Source organism: Mesoplodon densirostris, chromosome 3 (assembly GCF_025265405.1).
Source record: "Mesoplodon densirostris isolate mMesDen1 chromosome 3, mMesDen1 primary haplotype, whole genome shotgun sequence".
Lineage (NCBI taxonomy): Eukaryota > Metazoa > Chordata > Mammalia > Artiodactyla > Ziphiidae > Mesoplodon > Mesoplodon densirostris.
Window position 1 is genome coordinate 166084175 of NC_082663.1, and position 22555 is coordinate 166106729.

The window sequence follows — 22555 nt, forward strand, 5'->3', positions numbered from 1 at the left end:
GGGCCCCAAGGCTAAGTTGGGATTCAGAGCATGGCTGAGTTTGGAGAAGTTGTGAGCATCCCTCACTGTCCCTGGGTCTATAGAAGGTGTCTGAGGATGAACACAGGTGAGGAAACAGAAAGGATCCTGTGGTCTGTTCTACAGCCCAGCCCTGGGACAAAACCTTGAAGTATGGGAGAGGGGCTATAGGCAAAAAATGAAGGGCTGTTTTCTCAAAGGAACATGTTACCAGCTGATAAATTTTCCCAGCGTGGGAGAGTGTGGCATTCTCTCCTTCTGTGTGTAAACACAGCAGGGCTTCAGTAGAGTGGGTGCTGAGGGTCCTGGCTGGCACACCCCTGGCATGGACCCGGACAGTAGGGGAAGCACCCTAGGGTTCCCCTTAACTGCATTTTGTAGGCAGCCTCGCTGAGGGGACTGAGCTAGAAGAATCTGAATGGGCTAAAGATGAACATGTGAGACACATTTGGAAACTTCTAGGAATGTCTGGGGTGAGGGTGGGGAGGAAGCTTTGCAGTTGGGATGAACCATAAAATTGAAGAAGTGATGTAAATCATTCCTTACTGGTGGGGCAGATTTGTAGAGCTTGGGGCAGTGTGGGATCTGTCAGCCTTGGAATAGAACTCATGGAGGGCTAGACTGTGACCCTGGTCTATTTCATGCATGTCTCATGTTGCCTACTGATCTCATTTTAACTATTATCCCAACTCACTTGGAAAAGTATATAAACTCTCCTGAATTAATCTCCCCACTTGACACATGTTGATTAAGACGAGTCAGCCACATCTTCAACCGTCTGGGCACAGAAAGAGGGTAACATCGCCACGGACCACAGAAAAAGGTCATTTATGGAGAATCCCATGGTGAAAGCAATGGGAAAAGACTGAATAGGCTCCTGAAGGATCTTAATCGTCAAAAAAACACTGGCTGGTAGCTTTTAATTACTTTGCAGATGTTGAATCCTATCATTGAGGACCAAGCAGGCCTCCCCCGTACTGATTACAATGAAAACATGTTTTTAAAAACAAACACTTAACTTAAAACCAGGGATACTTTTCTAATTAGAGGAAAGATTAACTAAATGCATTTTCTCTTGTAATTTAATCCGTTTTAATTATCCCGAGAATGTTTATGATGAAATACTCAACTTTCTCCTAGCTGCTACTTGGTGAGGTTTCTTTCTTTATTACTCATGAAGGGAAAGGCTGAGAGATCGTCAGTGGTATGAAGGCCTCTGTGGGTCTGGTTATAATGATACATAGAAATGCATGATGGCAAGGATGGAGGAGGAGAGCAATAATCCCTGACTTCGACTGGCGGGTTTTTTAAATGATGGTACCTGGGCTTCCCTGGTGGCGCAGTGGTTGAGAGTTCGCCTGCCGATGCAGGGGACACGGATTCGTGTCCCGGTCTGGGAAGATCCCACATGCTCTGGAGCGGCTGGGCCCGTGAGCCATGGCTGCTGAGCCTGTGCATCCGGAGCCTGTGCTCCACCACGGGAGAGGCCACAACAGTGAGAGGCCCGCGTACCGCAAAAAAATAAATAAATAAATGAATGATGGTACCCTATTTTCCAAAAGCAATAAAGGCAAGCTTTTGAAAAAGAGCTTGTGAAATAGAATGCTGTGAAAGAAGTGGGTTAGTATAAGAGTGAACGCCATGAGGCAGGCAACTTGGGAGAAAATGCAAAATCTGTTTCTTCCATGAACATCTGGGATACCCGGTATGACTCCTGATAACCCAGGAGATGAGCCAAGGAATTGCAAAGAATCCCCAGATATGACCCCTGGGTTATGCTCCAAGGAGTCAAGCAATTGCAGCCTGGGAGGGATGTGGGTAATTGTGAAGTTTATTGGGCAATCAGTGCGAGTCTTGACTCTCCAAAAAGCATGTGTGCTACTCAACTGAGTCAAAGTTGAGGCTCCTAGGTCATTCTTTTTTTTTTTTTTTTTGCGGTACACGGGCCTCTCACTGTTGTGGCCTCTCCCGTTGTGGAGCACAGGCTCCGGACGCGCAGCCTCAGTGGCCATGGCTCACGGGCCCAGCCACTCCGTGGCATGTGGGATCTTCCCAGACTGGGGCACGAACCCGTGTCCCCTGCATCGGCAGGCAGACTCTCAACCACTGCACCACCAGGGAAGCCCCCTAGGTCATTCTTTGATCCACAGAGCCAGGCAGATAGAATCTTAGAACCCAGAGTCATGAGGAATGAGAAGGAGTAAGGAAAGGCGAGACCAGGACAGGGTGTTCTAAGACACACTGAGCTGACAACCTCCTCAAATGTAAGAAATACCAGATCTCTTCTTAAAGGAGAACAGATTCCTACCAAAGGCCTCCAGAATATGTCAGTGGTCCCTACATGGAGAAACACTGGCTTAAAGAACTGAAGTTTTATTCTCTTCAAATAATAACAGAATTCCCAAGTAATATTTCAAGGGAAAAGTTGTTTTCCTTTTGAAGTATACTTATGGTAACAAGGAAACCCAGAATTAAAAATAAATTCTCAGAGAACTCTTGGCTACCCCTGGATATGTCCAAGAGGTCTAGTTTGGGGAACTTTGGTTGAAAGCAGCAAACCCCAACTTCACAACTGTATTAATATTAACCTGTATTAACCTAAGGATATTCAGATGTTTGGTTTTATGTACAACTGGGCAGGTTGGTAAAATAAGCAGGTTCAATCCCAGGAAAGAGAGGCAGTTTCTCTGTTAGAACCAGATGCCAGCAAGTTACAGAACAAACCTTTGTTTGGGAAATAGAGAGTGGGTAGGTGTTATTTTTGACATGCTGCTAACTGCTTGATGGATTGAAGGCAGATGTGTGAGAGGGAGACTGAAGGTAGCAGAAATGTCTTAAAGAGAAGTTGATTTTGATAATCCTCCCCTGTGCTCTGTCTTACGTTGGTAGTAGATAATGATGGTGATAATGGGGGATGATGATGATGTTGGCTCACATTGATTTGGCTTTTACTTTATGATGAGCACTGGGCCAACTACTTTACATATAACCCAACGAGGTAGGTCGTATTCAGTATTCTCATTTTACAGATAAACTGAGGCACACAGAGGTTAAGAAATCTGCTCGGATTTGATCTCAGGTAGATTGACACGAAAGACTGTGTCTTAATCCCTTCATTATCATGCTTGCATTGCTCAAATCCAAGTGACGTGGACATAGTTAGATGGACCTCTACTTTAACACCATCTCTTTTTTAATTAGGAAACATAAATATATCCAAAGAAGGCACACAGATCGCCAATAGGCACATGAAAAGATGCTCAACATAGCTAATTATTAGAGAAATGCAAATCAAAACTACAATGAGGTATCACCTCACACCAGTCAGAATGGCCATCATTAAAAAGTCTACAAGTCAGATACACCAGAAATACAGCTACACGTGGAACAACTCCTACAGAACACCTACTGAACGCTGGCAGAAGACCCCAGACCTCCCAAAAGGCAAGACACTCCCCACATACCTGGGTAGGGCAAAGCGGAGAGATTCCCGCACAGAGGAGCAGTGCCGAGCGGCACTCACCAGCCCGAGAGGCTTGTCTGCTCCCCCGCCGGGGCGGGCGGCGCTGGAGCTGAGGCTCGGGCTTCGGTCAGAGCGCAGCGAGAGGACTGGGGCTGGCGGCGAGAACTCAGCCTGAAGGGGGCTAATGTGCCACAGCTAGCCGGGAGGGAGTCCGGGAAAACTCTGGAGCTGCCGAAGAGGCAGGAGACTTTTTCTTCCCTCTTGGTTTCCTGGTGCGCGAGGAGAGGGGATTAAGAGCGCCGCGTAAAGGAGCTCCAGAGACGGGCACGAGTCGCGGCTGAAAGCGCGGAGCCCAGAGACGGGCGTGGGACGCTGGGGCTGCTGCTGCCGCCGCCAAGAAGCCTGTGTGCGAGCGCAGGTCACTGTCCACACCGCCCTTCCGGGAGCCTGTGCAGCCCGCCACTGCTGGGGTCCCGGGATCCAGGGAAGGCTTCCCTGGGAGAACGCACGGCGCGCCTCGGGCTGGTGCAACGTCACGCCGACCTCTGCCGCTGCAGGCTCGCCCCGCACTCCGTGCCCCTCCCTCCCGCCGGGCCTGAGTGAGCCAGAGTCCCCGAAGAGGCTGCTCCTTTAACCCTGTCCTGTCTGAGCGAAGAACAGACGCCCTCTGGCGACCTACACGCAGAGGCGGGGCCAAATCCAAAGCTGAGACCCAGGAGCTGTGAGAACAAAGAAGAGAAAGGGAAACCTCTCCCAGCAGCCTCAGAAGCAGCGGATTAAAGCTCCACAATCAACTTGATGTACCCTGCATCTGTGGAATACATGAATAGACAACAAATCATCCCAAATTGAGGAGCCAGGAGTCAGTGCTGTGCCTCTGAGGTGGGAGAGCCAACTTCAGGACACTGGTCCACAAGAGACCTCCCAGCTCCACATAATATCAAACGGCGAAAATCTTCCAGAGATCTCCATCTCAACACCAGCACCCAGCTTCACTCAACGACCAGCAAGCTACAGTGCTGGACACCCTATGCCAAACAACTAGCAAGACAGGAACACAACGCCACGCATTAGCAGAGAGGTGGCCTAAAATCATAAAAAGTCCGCAGACACCCCAAAACACACCACCAGACGTGGACCTGCCCACCAGAAAGACAAGATCCAGCCTCATCCACCAGAACACAGGCAGTAGTCCCCTCCACCAAGAAGCCTACACAACCCACTAAACCAACCTTAGCCACTGGGGACAGACACCAAAAACAACGGGAACTACGAACCTGCAGCCTGCAAAAAGGAGACCCCAAACACAGTAACATAAGCAAAATGAGAAGACAGAAAAACACACAGCAGGAGAAGGAGCAAGATAAAAACCCACCAGACCTAACAAATGAAGAGGTAATAGGCAGTCTACCTGAAAAAGAATTCAGAATAATGATGGTAAAGATGATCCAAAATCTTAGAAATAGAATAGACAAAATGCTAGAAACATTTAACAAGGACCTAGAAGAACTAAAGATGAATCAAGCAACGATTAAAAACACAATAAATGAAATAAAAAATACTCTAGATGGGATCAATAGCAGAATAACTGAGGCAGAAGAATGGATAAGTGAGGTGGAAGATAAAATAGTGGAAATAACTGCTGCAGAGCAAAATAAAGAAAAAAGAATGAAAAGAACAGAGGACAGTCTCAGAGACCTCTGGGACAACATTAAACGCACCAACATTCGAATTATAGGGGTTCCAGAAGAAGAAGAGAAAAAGAAAGGGACTGAGAAAATATTTGAAGAGATTATAGTTGAAAACTTCCCTAATATGGGAAAGGAAATAGTTAATCAAGTCCAGGAGGCACAGAGAGTCCCATACAGAATAAATCCAAGGAGAAATACACCAAGACACATATTAATCAAACTGTCAAAAATTAAACACAAAGAAATCATATTAAAAGCAGCAAGGCAAAAACAACAAATAACACACAAGGGAATCCCCATCAGGATAACAGCTGATCTCTCAGCAGAAACTCTACAAGCCAGAAGGGAGTGGCAGGACATAATTAAAGTGATGAAGGAGAAAAACCTGCAACCAAGATTACTCTACCCAGCAAGGATCTCATTCAGATTTGATGGAGAAATTAAAACGTTTACAGACAAGCAAAAGCTGAGAGAATTCAGCACCACCAAACCAGCTTTACAACAAATGCTAAAGGAACTTCTCTAGGCAAGAAACACAACAGAAGGAAAAGAACTACAATAACGAGCCCAAAACAATTAAGAAAATGGGAATAGGAACATACATATCAATAATTACCTTAAATGTAAATGGACTAAATGCTCCCACCAAAAGACACAGACTGGCTGAATGGATACAAAAACAAGACCCATATATATGCTGTCTACAAGAGACCCACTTCAGACCTAGAGACACATACAGACTGAAAGTAAGGGGATGGAAAAAGATGTTCCATGCAAATGGAAACCAAAAGAAAGCTGGAGTAGCAATTCTCATATCAGACAAAATAGACTTTAAAATAAAGACTACTAGAAGAGACAAAGAAGGACACTACATAATGATCAAGGGATCGATCCAAGAAGAAGATATAACAATTGTAAATATTTATGCACCAAACATAGGAGCACCCCAATACATAAGGGAAATATTAACAGCCATAAAAGGAGAAATCGACAGTAACACAATCATAGTAGGGGACTTTAACACCCCACTTTCACCAATGGACAGGTCATCCAAAATGAAAATAAATAAGGAAACACAAGCTTTAAATGATACATTAAACAAGATGGACTTAATTGATATTTATAGGACATTCCATCCAAAAACAACAGAATACACATTTTTCTCAAGTGCTCATGGAACATTCTCCAGGATAGATCATATCTTGGGTCACAAATCAAGCCTTGGTAAATTTAAGAAAATTGAAATTGTATCAAGTATCTTTTCCGACCACAATGCTATGAGACTAGATATCAATTACAGGAAAAGAGCTGTAAAACATACAAACACATGGAGGCTAAACAATACACTACTTAATAATGAAGTGATCACTGAAGAAATCAAAGCGGAAATTAAAAAATACCTAGAAACAAATGACAATGGAGACACGACGACACAAAACCTATGGGATGCAGCAAAAGCAGTTCTAAGAGGGAAGTTTATGGCAATACAATCCCACCTTAAGAAACAGGAAACATCTCGAATAAACAACCTAACCTTGCACCTAAAGCAATTAGAGAAAGAAGAACAAAAACATCCCAAAGTTAGCAGAAGGAAAGAAATCATAAAAATCAGATCAGAAATAAATGAAAAAGAAATGAAGGAAACGATAGCAAAGATCAATAAAACTAAAAGCTGCTTCTTTGAGAAGATAAACAAAATTGATAAACCATTAGCCAGACTCATCAAGAAAAAAAGGGAGAAGACTCAAATCAATAGAATTAGAAATGAAAAAGGAGAAGTAACAACTGACACTGCAGAAATACAAAAGATCATGAGAGATTACTATAAGCAACTCTATGCCAATAAAATGGACAACCTGGAAGAAATGGACAAATTCTTAGAAATGCACAACCTGCCAAGACTGAATCAGGAAGAAATAGAAAATATGAACAGACCAATCACAAGCACTGAAATTGAAACTGTGATAAAAAATCTTCCAACAAACAAAAGCCCAGGACCAGATGGCTTCACAGGGGAATTCTATCAAGCATTTAGAGAAGAGCTAACACCTATCCTTCTGAAACTCTTCCAAAATATAGCAGAGGGAGGAACACTCCCAAACTCATTCTACGAGGCCACCATCACCTTGATACCAAAACCAGACAAGGATGTCACAAAGAAAGAAAACTACAGGCCAATATCACTGATGAACATAGATGCAAAAATCCTCAACAAAATACTAGCAAACAGAATCCAACAGCACATTAAAAGGATCATACACCATGATCAAGTGGGGTTTATTCCAGGAATGCAAGGATTCTTCAATATACGCAAATCAATCAACGTGATACACCATATTAACAAACTGAAGGAGAAAAACCATATGATCATCTCAATAGATGCAGAGAAAGCTTTTGACAAAATTCAACACCCATTTATGATAAAAACCCTGCAGAAAGTAGGCATAGAGGGAACTTTCCTCAACATAATAAAGGCCATATATGACAAACCCACAGCCAGCATCGTCCTCAATGGTGAAAAACTGAAACCATTTCCACTAAGATCAGGAACAAGACAAGGTTGCCCACTCTCACCACTCTTATTCAACATAGTTTTGGAAGTTTTAGCCACAGCAATCAGAGAAGAAAAGGAAATAAAAGGAATCCAAATGGGAAAAGAAGTAAAGCTGTCACTGTTTGCAGATGACATGATACTATACATAGAGAATCCTAAAGATGCTACCAGAAAACTACTAGAGCTAATCAATGAATTTGGTAAAGTTGCAGGATACAAAATTAATGCACAGAAATCTCTGGCATTCCTATATACTAATGATGAAAAATCTGAAAGTGAAATCAAGGAAACACTCCCATTTACCATTGCAACAAAAAGAATAAAATATCTAGGAATAAACCTACCTAAGGAGACAAAAGACCTGTATGCAGAAAATTATAAGACACTGATGAAAGAAATTAAAGATGGTACAAATAGATGGAGAGATGTACCATGTTCTTGGATTGGAAGAATCAACATTGTGAAAATGACTCTACTACCCAAAGCAATCTACAGATTCAATGCAATCCCTATCAAACTACCAATGGCATTTTTCACAGAACTAGAACAAAAAATTTCACAATTTGTATGGAAACACAAAAGACCCCGAATAGCCAAAGCAATCTTGAGAACGAAAAACGGAGCTGGAGGAATCAGGCTCCCTGACTTCAGACTATACTACAAAGCTACAGTAATCAAGACAGTATGGTACTGGCACAAAAAAAGAAATATAGATCAATGGAACAGGATAGAAAGCCCAGAGATAAACCCACGGACATATGGTCACCTTATCTTTGATAAAGGAGGCAGGAATGTACAGTGGAGAAAGGACAGTCTCTTCAATAAGTGGTGCTGGGAAAACTGGACAGGGACATGTAAAAGTATGAGATTAGATCACTCCCTAACACCATACACAAAAATTAGCTCAAAATGGATTAAAGACCTAAATGTAAGGCCAGACACTATCAAACTCCTAGAGGAAAACATAGGCAGAACACTCTATGACATAAATCACAGCAAGATCTTTTTTGACCCACCTCCTAGAGAAATGGAAATAAAGACAAAAATAAACACATGGGACCTAATGAAACTTCAAAGCTTTTGCACAGCAAAGGAAACCATAAACAAGACCAAAAGACAACCCTCAGAATGGGAGAAAATATTTGCAAATGAAGCAACTGACAAAGGATTAATCTCCAAAATTTATAAGCAGCTCATGCAGCTCAATAGCAAAAAAACAAACAACCCAATCCAAAAATGGGCAGAAGACCTAAATAGACATTTCTCCACAGAAGATATACAGACTGCCAACAAACACATGAAAGGATGCTCAACATCTTTACTCATTAGAGAAATGCAAATCAAAACTACAATGAGATATCATGTCACACCAGTCAGAATGGCCATCATCAAAAAATCTAGAAACAATAAATGCTGGAGAGGGTGTGGAAAAAAGGGAACACTCTTGCACTGCTGGTGGGAATGTGAATTGGTACAGCCACTATGGAGAACGGTATGGAGGTTCCTTAAAAAACTACAAATAGAACTACCATATGACCCAGCAATCCCACTACTGGGCATATACCCTGAGAAAACCATAATTCAAAAAGAGACATGTACCAAAATGTTCATAGCAGCCCTATTTACAATAGCCCGGAGATGGAAACAACCTAAGTGTCCATCATCGGATGAATGGATAAAGAAGATGTGGCACATATATACAATGGAATATTACTCAGCCATAAAAAGAAATGAAATTGAGCTATTTGTAATGAGGTGGATGGACCTAGAGTCTGTCATACAGAGTGAAGTAAGTCAGAAAGAGAAAGACAAATACTGTATGCTGACACATATATATGGAATTTAAGAAAAAAAAATGTCATGAAGAACATAGGGGTAAGACAGGAATAAAGACACAGACCTACTAGAGCATGGACTTGAGGATATGGGGAGGGGGAAGGGTAAGCTGTGACAAAGTGAAAGAGCGGCATGGACATATATACACTACCAAACGTAAGGTAGATAGCCAGTGGGAAGCAGCTGCATAGCACAGGGAGATCAGCTCGGTTCTTTGTGACCGCCTGGAGGGGTGGGATAGGGAGGGTGGGAGGGAGACGCAAAAGGGAGGGGATATGGGAACATATGTATATGTATAAGTGATTAAATTTGTAAAATAAAAAAAAAAAGTCTACAAGTCAGAAATGCTGGAGAGGGTGTGGAGAAAAGGGAACCCTCCTACACTGTTGGTGGGAATGTAAATTGGTGCAGCTGCTATGGAAAAGAGCATGGAGGTTCCTCAAAAAACTAAAAATAGAGTTGCCATATGAGCTAGCAATCCCACTCCTGGGCATATATCCGGACAAAGCTATAATTCGAAAAGATGCATGCACCTCTATGTTCATAGCACACTATTTACAATAGCCAAGATATGGAAACAACCTAAATGTCCATCGACAGATGAATGGATAAAGAAGATGTGGTGTGTACACACACACACACACACACACACACACACACACACACACAATGGAATATGACTCAGCCATAAAAAAGAATGAAATAATGCCATTTGCAGCAACATGGCTGGACCTAGAGATTATCATACTAAGCGAAGTAAGTCAGAAAGAGAAAGACAGATACCATATGATATCACTTATATTGTGGAATCTAAAATATGACACAAATGAACCTATCTATGAAACAAATAGAATCACGGACATAGAGAACAGACTTGTGGTTGCCAAGGGGGAGGGGGTTGGGGAAGGGATGGAGTGGGAGGTTGAGGTTAGCAGACTTCAGCTAATTTATACAGGATGGATAAACAACAAGGTCCTACTGCACAGCACAGAGAACTATATTCAATATCCTATGATAAACCATAATGGAAAAGAATATTTTAAAAAGGAATGTATATATATGTACAACTGAATCACTTTTGTTGTACAGCAGAAATTAACACAACATTCTAAATCAACTATACTTCAATAAAAATTTTTTAAAAAGAAACACAGGGCTTCCCTGGTGGCGCAGTGGTTGAGAGTCCGCCTGCCGATGCAGGGGACATGGGTTCGTGCCCCGGTCCAGGAAGATCCCACATGCCGCGGAGCGGCTGGGCCCATGAGCCATGGCCGCGGAGCCTGTGCATCCGGAGCCTGTGCTCCGCAACGGGAGAGGCCACAACAGTGAGAGGCCCGCGTACAGCAAAAAAAAAAAAAAAAAAAAAAAAGAAACACAAATATAAACCACTGAAGGAAGTTTTTCAATGCACAGAAGCATTCTCTAGGTAAATCAGATATAAACTGGAGCTGAGATGAGCAGATAATCAGACTAACTAACAAAATTCACAACGTATCATCGGCAAAACCAACACTCTGCTGTATCCATCGCTTTGATGTAAAGTGTATCAGTATGTTATGGGAATCTACCTGGAGACCCTCCCTGACCTTATAGAAGAGAGAAAGATTTGATTGTCTGGGAGTGGACCATTCCATTTGATGCATATAAATTTGCATCAAAAATAATAAATTTCTGGAGATGGACAGGTCCTTCGAGATCATCTCATCCAAGTGTGTTCTAAATCTAGTCAATCACATATTGCATTCGTGACATTTGCAATATCTGCACTGTTATTTACTTAATATTTTTCTTCAAATTTACTTAGGCCTAATATCACTACCTGCTTTTGCCACATCCCTACGCATTAATGCCCATATAATCATGAGTTTAACGAGCTAGTTATGGTTTTTCCTAACACTTCTTTTTAAAAGCCCCATATAACCAGTCAATAAAATACATGTGCACACCAACAAAAACATCTCATGTTTGTGGACCACACTCTAGAAAGCAGTGATGTGGTTCACCCCCCTCATTGGCCTTGGGAAGAAACTAAGGTCAGAAAGGTTGGGTGACTTCTCAAGGGCACCCAGAATGTTCATGGCACAGTCAAGCCTAGAACACAGAGCTCCTGTCCTCTGTCAATTTATTCTTCATGACACCACAATGAATCAGATAGCAAGCGATGAGAAAATGCCCATCACGAACATCTTATGGAGTTCATTGCTCCGGGGCCTTCTTTGCATTCCCTTTTTCTTTAATATAAAGTCTTGAGTGCATATTGTGGAATCCAAGACTCATAGTCTTGGAAGAAATGTTGATTCTTTGTAAAAGCTCAAGTGACCAAGTACTCACTACATACACTCAGGGAGTGCAGCCCATTTTCCAACAGCTCTTATTCTTTGATGTTTTCCTTTCTTTTGAGTCTGGAATCTTCCTCATGCTAACTCTCACCCATGGGTTTCTGTTCTAAGAGTTCCATACTGTTTTTAGTTCTTTGCTCTTGTGAAGGCAGTGATACCTCGTATCAAGCTATCTACTTGTTGGATCTGGCCTTGTCCCTGCGGGCCACATGCTAGTACATCAAGGGGACCCTCTGAAACATGAAGGTGATGGTACAAGGAATGCTCCAACTCACTGTCTCCCCACAGAACTATAACTGCAAGACTTCTTCCCCTCTTTTCTTTTTTGATGAGACCTCCTTTTCTGCTGGGGCATATGTTACTAAATCACATAGAAAGTCATACCAAAAAAATGTTTCCCTTTAAACTAGAGGATGGTTGAGCCATAAAGCCAGGGGGAGCTTTGTGTCTATCTAGTCTACCTTCCCCTGAAAGGCCCTCTTCAACATCTAGGCTAAGAAAGTAAACACTTTCAGCTACGAGAGTCTCACTACTTGTGAGGCAGTTTTTTCCCCTTTCATTATATTCTACTTTTTGCATTGAGTTGAAAATGGGTTCCTATAACTTCTACCTCCAGGGCCTTGTTCTGAGTTTGGGTAGGAAACCTGGGCAGACTGCCTGACCCAGACGTGAAGAGAACTTCTGGGCATGTGGTGATTCCTGATCTTCAATGAAAAGGCTCACATTTTGGCCACCGTGTAGGGGAAGAAAAAAGCAGCAGTGGAACATATTCTGCTCTCTGCTGTCCATAATCTTAAAGAGTGAAGAACTATCACTTTAGGCTTTCACTTCAAAAAATATGGAGATCCTAGGATGGGTTCCAATAAGAGCTCCCGGAGGAATATGTTAATGAACCAATCAGAGAATTAGCTGCTTCCAAAGACCCAGTGGGAAGGATGGCTCCATAGTGGCTAATTTTATCTCAACTTGATATCTCATGGTAGTCATGAAAGCTCAAATGTTGAAGGATAATAGCTACAAGAAAAAAAATAAGTTTCCATAACTTAAATGAAGCTGGAATGAGATGCAGAAGCAGCTGTACTCAGTTTGAAGTTGGTTCTTTTTTTTTTTTTTTCTTTTTTTTTTTTTTGCGGTACATGGGCCTCTCACTGCTGTGGCCTCTCCCATTGCGGAGCACAGGCTCCGGACGTGCAGGCTCAGCGGCCATGGCTCATGGCCCTAGCCGCTCCGCAGCATGTGGGATCTTCCCGGACCGGGGCACGAACCCGTGTCCCCTGCATCGGCAGGCGGACTCTCAACCACTGCGCCACCAGGGAAGCCCTGAAGTTGGTTCATTTTGACAGTCGTTTTCTTCCTGACCTGTTCCCTGTAGCTCCGAAGCTCTCTCCCTCTTGGACTGTGATCCTGTCTACTCCTGATGACAATCACTTAATCAGCACATCAGATTGTCACACGGCTGGTTTTACCTTGGGTAAAGATTCATTTTCCTTATTAACATCACAAGAACCTAGTTCTTTCCCCAACCAATTAAAGAGAAAAAATAGAAGGGTCCCAGTGCGATAGAGGGAAAAGAAAACTGTTCTGACTTGTGGTACAGGGGCAGGTTACTCAGTCCCACACGATCCTGGGAATCCAGGCCTCATGATTCTGAAATGCAGCTGGAGGTCAGGACCACACAGAAAAAGTAAACAGGCTGGAATAACCATTATAGACATTGCTCACTACCCAGATATCAAAGAGTTCACCTAGGGTCGGAGCCTAGCTTTGGTGGATTTACTCTGTGTGTGTGTTAGCTTGTATTATTTAGAGTGGATATCTGGACAGCTGACGACAATAGCAACAATCCCCAATGAGCATTTTGCTTTCCTCCTTGTAATCTCCAGCAATAAGAACTTTGGTCTCTCCCTGTATTTTGCCCGACTATTCTGCTTGCAGAACATGTTAACATTTACTCTGTTTCTTTATAAGAGATGTTTATCTGAATTTACTCTAGTTCATAGAGATTTCTGAGTTATTCTATGGTTCCTTTTTGCCCTGGTGTTATAGACTTTGAATAGACTGCTGAGGTTGAATCCACAGTATTAATAAGGGGTGGTGGGAGGGATGGCAGGTGATAGGACCAACAACCCATTTTAGGATTATGTTTAAAGAATGAAACTAGTCTAACCACACAATGTGCCTTCTGATTTATTCATATGAGTAAACTGCAGCCTATTCAAATAATGCTAATATATTCCAAAGAGATACACGAATTGTGGTTGATTTGGATTCAATGTCTATTTCTCCTCTCTGCAATTCTGGAGATTTTTGCCATACTCTGTATTTAACTTGTTAGAAAGAGGTAATAAAAGATCATTGCTTGGTAGAATCCAACCTGTTGGCAAGTTAGCTCTACCAGTTAACATTGAAATGTTATACCTTATATTTAAATCTCTAGCAATATGTATTAAATATCCAAATATAAAAGAATAATTTGGTTGAAAATTTCCAGAAACGCATTTAACCAGGCATGGATAGATCCTGGTGATTCTACTTGATTGAGTTTTGGAAGGCTGTGCTTTTATCCTCATCCCTTTCCCCCATGCATCTGTCTTCTTGCTTCCTTGGGTAAAATGAACGTGATACACAAGGACTGATGTGAAATGCTTAGCTGACTATTTGCAATGACCCTAAGAAAACTGTCGCACCATGACCTTTCGAAAATAAACCACAGACAACCGAAGCACCCACTGCTTTGCCTTACCCCGAACCTCCCAACGCATTTTTTTTTTTTTTTTTTTGCAGACTAGGTGCCATTTCATTCTTATTTATTTTCTATTTTCAAAATATAGCATTTGAGGCTCTGCTTGAAAGGGACCAAAGAGCCTCTCTTTCTTTTCTGACTGTCAGTATCCCTGAGGAGGAGGACTGATTCTGGGCTTGTAAATTGCGGCATTCACTTCGAGTGAATCGACAGGAGAGTCTGCTCAAAATAAAAGATTAAAACTCCATGAAACAACTCTGGGGGCAGAGGTTGAAAACCAAAAGGAGCAATTACATTACAGGTACGAACACCTCTAGATTTTGAATAGCAAATCTCACCAACCAAGGAATGCTTGGGTTTTTTTGAACAAAGCCCAATGAATGTAAATCTGTGCGGGGATGGCACTGATACTACTAATAAAACCACAGAGCCCTAATTTCTCACAAGGACAGACTTTGGTGATAAAGATCTTTATGACATACGTAGTGCGAGCTCATGAAGTCGTGAGAGATCATAATTCTGAAGGAGAGGCTTTTCTGGGACGTCACTAGCTTCATTTGGGGGAGCTTTACTTGGCACATAAATCTGCACCTTTTCTGTTTCTCAAGAGCTCACGGAGCTGTGAAACTTGGACTAGACACTTCAAGCAGCAAAAACACCTTTCTCTAATTCATCTCACCCAAAGGGCTGGCTAGAAAGAATCATCTCCTGTGTTCTCCTGCTGGCCACATCCTCACCATCTTCTATGAGACTCAAGTTACCATCTTCCCATTTCATCTGCAAAGGCCCCAGAGACATTTCCACGCAACAGTTGATCTCTCTCCACTCGCTCTCTGTGACATTTGGACCCTTCCCTTTCTCTTGGCCCCTCATGGCCTTCAAGTCACAGTTGGTATCCTTTCTCTAAAGTGAATGTTGACCCTCTTCTCTTTTCTCCTCCCTCTCTTGCCCACACTTGCGCAACTCTCCAATTCAGAGGTTGGCCAGTTTTTTTCCTGTATTTTTTGCACCAGACAACAAATAGCTTTGTGGACCACGTTGCAATTACTTAAGGCCAAGTGCAGTGCAGAAGCTGATGATACATCCACACATGGGTGTGGTTGTCCTCTACTACCACTTGGTTTAAGGGACACTGAAATTGGAATTTCATATGATGGTCATGTGTCAGGAAATATTTTGCTTTCAACCCTTAAAAAAAGGTAACTATTCTTAGCTCGTAAGCCACAGAGCAACAGGCAGCAGGCTAGATTTGGTCCGCACCCCCACCTACAGTTCTCCAACCTCTGCTCTAATCCATCAGGGCTGCCCTCCTGTGAGCTCTTCCCAGAGTAGAGATGAGTCGTAGGTGGGAGAGAGTCAGCAGGAATCCCTGTGGGATGCTAAACCCTCGGCAGATGCGGGAAGGGGACAGCAAAGGGGAGGCTGAGGCTGGGTTGTGTGAACTGAGAGAAAGGGGGATGTTCTACCTAAAGGTTTCTGGTTGGCAAGAGCTCTTTTGGGGAGGGAGACTGGGGGCAATGGAGGTAGGAGGGTGGGGAGAGTCTGTATTTAGATCACACCGAGCATGCAAAAGTATATCAAGAGGAGCACCCCTGAAGAGTGGGAGCTATTAATAAGGATTTTAAACTGTCTCAGTATTGGGCTGTGCACTTCCTTCCCTTCAAAGCCTTCTGAATTATCCCCCAGACTCTGCAGGGAACTGAAGATGAAAGCGGCTGCAGGGGGAGTGGGATCTGGAGCATCATTGAACGATTGCAAAAACAATTCACTGCCAACAGACTGTCCCGGCAGGGTCCCAGTGCTATAGGTCGTGGCCTGGATAGGCACGCTGCCCCTCGGATGCCCAATTAGATAGAATTGGGGGAAACCTAATGCAGAGAGCACTTTATCTCTGCTTGACCACCCAAATGAACAGCATGGGAAACTGAGTCTGAGCTCATGAGTCAGCCCTGGAGAAGCTTCTAACCCTGCCTCTCACTCCAGGTGCCTGGGGTCTTGGGGCTAGGACAGAGGGGAGGGCCCCCAACTCAATGGCTAGAATCAAAGGTAAGTTCAAGGGGCCATGTTAGTAGTTTGGATAGAGACTTCTCTGAGAGTTTCCATGCAAGCACGTGGCCTCAGCCAGCTTGGCATGAAACCAACCCCAAACCGTGACAAAACCAAAACCAAAACCGAAGAAACTTGAGAAGTATTGCTTCTTAAAAAAAAATGACCTTTTAAGAAATATTCTCAGTCATCAGGCTTTACATATACAGAGAGGTGACTGAGTGAGGATGAAATGGGGCCAGAGGAGGAGACATTTATCGAAGGTGGTGGTGAGGGGGAGGGTCAGGAGCCCAAGGACAAAGCCTTGACCTGGGACAACAAGGGGAGGCTCAAACCTATTAGAGGGGTACCTGGTTACCCAGGGAACCTGGGAGTCCCGCCCTGCATCCAACCTGGTCTAAAAGAAGTGAGTTCAACTGTTGCCAGCAAGCAGGGATCCGGCTGGGAGGGTATTCAAAAAGGGGGGAGACTTGAAGACCACAGTCATTTGGGGTGCTTGAAACCTCCAGGCCCTGACAATTTCCCATGCGTGTGCATTTCCCTTCTCCACGATGAGTAATTTGGATGGATTTTCTTATCTGATCTGCTCCCTTTCCTCCCAATCTGGAACTCTGGAAAGAAGGGAAAGCCTTTTCCCGTCAGGACCTTGCCTCTCCCTTCCCTATGCCCTGGGAGATTTGGAGGGGCAGCAGGGAATGCCGGAGAGCACGCGCGTCCCTGAAGGAACAGCCAGTTGCAACGCACGACCATCACTATAGATCTACAATTTATGAAAATAAAGCAATATGTGCCTGTTTCGGTGCCTGCCGTTTGCCTACCAATGGTGCAGTGTTCACCATTCCAGCCCTCTCGGCATTCACATTTGCCATCTTTACAGGTCCCGTGCTCAACGCAGCGGGGGTGGCACACGCGCTGGTCACAAGCGGCGCCTGTCCAGCCCTCTTCACAGCGGCAGGCTCCCCCGATGCAGACGCCGTGAGTGCCACAGTCTACTGAGCACACTTCTGGAAGAAAAACAATGATTACAGCTCAACACCACAGCCGGTGAAACCCTCCACTGGAGGCCAGACCACACACGTGGCCCGGGTCCCTGGAGCTGGCCCAAGGCCCAGAGGTATGTCATCTTGGGCGGCCTGTCTCTCCACTGGCTGGGTACTCATCCACTGTGAGGTAGTTTCTAGAGCAGCGTTCTCACAGTGGGGTCCCTGGACTGGCTGCATCGCCATCACTGGGGAACTATGTGGAAATGCAAATTCTTATGCCCTGGTTGGTCCTCTTGACTTAGAAACGCGGGGAGTGGGACTTAGATATCTGTTTTATCAAGTCCGCCAAGTGTTTCTGAGGTACACTGAAGTGTAAGAACCACTGTTCTAGGGCTTGAGACCATCCCAGGAAGAGGTCAGACATTGTTGCTCAACCAGTCTGGCAAAGCTACCCGGGAGGTGCCCACCTGAAAAGATACCTGTGGAGCCTGACTCCCCAGCCAGCTGGGATTCTTTTCCCTGTTGAGAGCCTGAACTGACCAGAGGCCAGTTAGAGACCCAGCGGCTCCAACCTCACGATGACCGCAGGCCCAGCTGTCACCCAGATCGGCACCTTGGTGGCAATCATGACCGCTCTAATTGTGCTGCATTTACACAGCCTCTTTCTCAAAGGAGCTCAAAGTCTTTTGTGGTTGGGGAGGAGACATACAGACAGATATGCACTCTCTGGCATTCCAGACCTCTCACTCGAGGACAAGCACATGCCAGACATTCATCCTTATGACAGACTACTGAGGGAGGCATGGCTCATCATGCCAGGGGAGGGGAAACCAGACCAGGAGGGTTAGTGACTCACTCCAAGTCACACAGCATGTGGGCAGCACTGCTGGGTGTTGGATCTAGGGCGCCCCCTCCCCCCATCCTCCACAGAGCTTGGCCTGGACCACCAACATCAGAGTTGAAGGCAGAGGCGAGTGGGCTGAGAAGATACCCAAAATAGCCCATTTTAACTGACTCTTCCTTTTTTTTTTTCCTTCTGGAATGAAATATTCATTTCTTTCCCATTGTAGCAAAGCTTCGCATAGATTCCCTTCCTGATTGCCATGGTAATCTGACAGAAGGGGGCGGAAGGATGATGGCTTGCTTGGATAGGCACTTGACAGTGTGAACGGAACCATTCTAGGCAAGGTGGAGCCTGGCTTGAACTGTTGAACCATTCCATTTTAAGGTCACTAGGGAGGTAAGACACGTACTCTTAATTTTAGGAAAATAAAGGGTACAGTGCAACTTCATTATTTTCCTGTCACTGGAGTATTGCAGAGCTTTATAACATGTTCACCTGGCACCCCGAGGGAACGTCCTTTCTCTTTTATAGGACATTCCATTCAGTTTGTCTGGGACTGAATTGTTCTGTTTTGTTTTCTGGTACCTTTAGGGAGTGTACATAAGAAAGCTATAATGCAAATGGAAGCATCCCTCCTGGGCCCCTCATCCATTTGCAGTGATGAAACCAAGGAGGCACAAGAACCAAGTGGTGTTTGTTTGTTTGTTCTTTTCTCAAGGATCAAAGACTTCATGACTGAGGATAGAGTTAGAGAGGTACTATGCAACTGACCAAAGTCCCTCCATCCTGAATGGAAAGAGCAGATTCCCATCTGTTTGGGCTTTTGGAAGGAACACAGGGCATGAGTGTGGGGGAAAGTGAGGAGAAAACCTCTTGGCTTACCGACGGAGCAGTCGGGACCCATCCAGTTGGGATCACAGCTGCAGAGGCCCGTATCAGGGAGGTAAGTGCCATGTCCACTGCACTGGTCTGGGCACTGGACCCTCGCCAGCTCACAGTTGAGGCCACCCCAGCCAGGGCTGCAAAGGCATTCTCCATTTACACAGACCCCATGGCTGGAGCACGTAGGATCCAAGCAATCAACTGAAAAAAAAACAAAGAGGAAAAGTATTGATCATTCATGGGGGGTGGGCCATGAAACACCAGTTTACAGCTGAACGGACCAGTGGTTCACCAATTCCTACCTGCCTGCAAGCAAACAGAGCAGCCCAGGTAGTACATGACCCCTTGAAGAATACCCATAAAGAATTAAAGACTTTTTATTTTTTAAAATATCAAATCTCAAACTTGAAGAGAATGTAAAGGAAAAAGGGGGATTTCTCAAGCAGAATTAGGAGGAACCAAATATAGAGATGTATCATCCAACCTTGAGAACCTTGTACTTAGAAGCATTAGTATCTTACTAAACCACATCAGGGCTTCTGAGACTGGACCATGAATGCTGGTGATGTCTCTACATGTAATACCAAACCTGAGCATCCCTCACTTTTGGAGAGAAAAGTAGAGAGGCTCAGTCTAACTTCACTAATACTTGACTTCAGAAGGTACCAAAAGATGAAAAAGAAAACCAGTGACACTCATGCATGAGTCACTTTCCTAATTAAGTTTCACTTAGGCTAAGTCTAAAATTAGTTTTCATTCTCTGAGCACACATCTACTGGAAGAAGTTAGTAAATGTGCAGGGTAGAAGAGGTGAAGTTCGGTGTGGAAGTGATCCCAAAGGGGTAACCTTCCTACACATAATCTCAGTAAAATGGATGGGTGAGTCTCTGGCTGTGGCACTGACCTCCCCCCAGACCATTAATCAGGCGAATTAACGGTCAGATTCCAGTCACTGTTGTTCTTGCCAGTTTCATGGTCTGATTGCTTGGCCATCTTAGTAATCAGAGTGGCTATACATCCAGTAGTGACTTGAAGTTTATTACTCTGGAATCCACTCAAAGTGAGGAGAGCAGTGAGCTGCAAAGGCCAGTTCTCAGGACAGGACTCTTTGTATGAGAATGTGACCCCAAACTCTGGACATCCATCCAGCCTAAGGATGGACAAAGAGGGCTTTTTAGAGGAAGACCAGCTTCCTTAGGCATTCCTAGAAAATGATGCAGTGGCATTTGAACAGAGGGCACTGCACACCGTGGGGTTTGAGTGGTGAACAGTGGTCTTACATGAGGCTCAGATGGTGCCTTATGGATCAGAGCAATGGCGGGGGGGTCTTGTCATCTTATTTGACTAAGACATAAACTTCGCTCATTTTAACAGCTTGGAAATCAGGTCTGTTGGCCTAGATTAAAGCCTTTGCTTCTGCCATCATCTGGGGGCACAGCTTGAGGCAGAAATAAGAATTTTCAGCGTTAAGAGATGTTTGTTCAGGATCCCATTTGGACCTTCTCAGGAAGATGTTATTTATGGAAATCAGTTCAAAACTATTTGAGCCATGGGGAAGCAAAAGCTGCCATTGTTTTTTGAAATTTTAATCAGGAATACTCTCAGAGAGGTACATTTCAGTGACTTATTATTAGTTGGAGACATTTATGATGATGCCATTTTCTCTGGTTACAATCACTTTAATGTTGAACTCATTGTCTTGGGGACTATTACTCCTGATGACACGAACCCTTTCTGATATTTTCAAATTTGCTCCATTCAGGAGGGTGGAGCACATCTGGATGTAAATGAACTGAAAGATTCAAACACATGGAAGACATTCACAAAGAGGCTGTGCAATGCCTTTAACATCTCATGCCTCTCACAGTCAAGGGAATACAGTAGGTGCTCAATACATAATTGCTGTGAGGATAAACGGCAGACTTTGCCATAAGCATTTGTTGTTAATGAGACAAATTTCCAGTGTGAAGGACTGACAAGAAAGAGAAAAGGGTGCTAATAACATCTTGCTTTTGGGAAGAATGCTGTGCAATTTGGAATCTGCAAAACATGAACTCATTCATTCAGAATCAATCTTGTCCATATTCTTCTCATAAAAGAAAATCCCAAAGTTCTAGTTTTTTACTCTGTCCCCATTTCAAACATAGCAAACTCAAAATCTACACAAAAATACCTCATGTGCTATGTGTCTCAAAAATCACTCTCCATCTATAATTAGCCACTTAAAATGTTTGGTGAGGTGCCAATAGCTAGGAGTTCTCAAAAAACTGAAAAAAACTATCATATGATCTTTTTCTAAAAGGATGAAATAAAAAGTAATATACCAAAAAAAAAAAAAAAAAAGGAAGAAAATGACACTTTTCTTCCAGATAAATTAGCTTTCGCTTCTCTATCCTGAATTACAGTATGAAGGAAGGAGGAAAATCCACTGAGATTTATTAGCCCTGGAGTGGAATGTCATTAAAAGAACCATTTGTTGTATCTAGAAATATGAGATAACCCTTTCTCAGGTCAGTGAAACCAGTAAATATGCCCTTTGTGCTATATAATTATAGCAGCTGATGGAATAACTAAATTCAGACATTAAGGGGGGTAGTTTCACTCTGAATTTTAAATTTGGTTCCAGTTTCATACGATGGTCTCGTGGCCACCTCCTCAGAGTATTTGGCAGGCAGGAGGGAGGATGGCATTGTACAAAGCTTTATAAATAGAAACAGTGTTATACTTAAAAGGGGGACAGTGGTCTTTACCAACTAAGTACCATGTGCCTTACACCACAGCCCTCTGGCAGCTGAAATCATTAGAACTCATTTAGTCTTGGGCCCTCTGTAGGTTTGACAAAAAAGGGTTGTGAATGCAATTTTTGTCCCTAAGGATAAAAAAGGAGGTCAAGGAGTTTTACAAACAATATGTACTATAAACCCCTGAAGAACCATGAATTACATTTATGAAGTTAAATGTCATTGAAAAATGACTCAACCATGAAACTGACATGAAAACATGGCTGACTTAAACTAATATGTCAATTCTTCTCTCGTCTCACCTTCCCACTCCCTCAGACATCATCGAGTGAAACCTCACGAATCTGTCCTTTCATTTTCTTGTGCAAATTTGCTAATAGTACAACAATGTTTATGCAGCAAAAATGGAGGATGA

At 43.6% G+C, this 22555-nt stretch overlaps 1 protein-coding gene across 7 annotated transcripts in view; it reads right to left on the reverse strand.

The window, feature by feature from the left end:
- TENM2 (teneurin transmembrane protein 2) overlaps positions 1-22555 on the reverse strand; it is a 1009203-nt gene that overhangs the window by 148843 nt on the left and 837805 nt on the right. For 6 of the 7 annotated variants that reach the window (XM_060094959.1, XM_060094962.1, XM_060094965.1 and 3 more), the window contains 2 exons: positions 19400-19600; positions 17482-17694 (listed from right to left, as the gene is read on the reverse strand). In XM_060094959.1, coding sequence (XP_059950942.1) covers positions 17482-17694; positions 19400-19600 — 414 coding nt within the window. The remainder of the gene's footprint in view (positions 1-17481; positions 17695-19399; positions 19601-22555) is intronic. The other variant, XM_060094960.1, reaches the window with a different exon arrangement.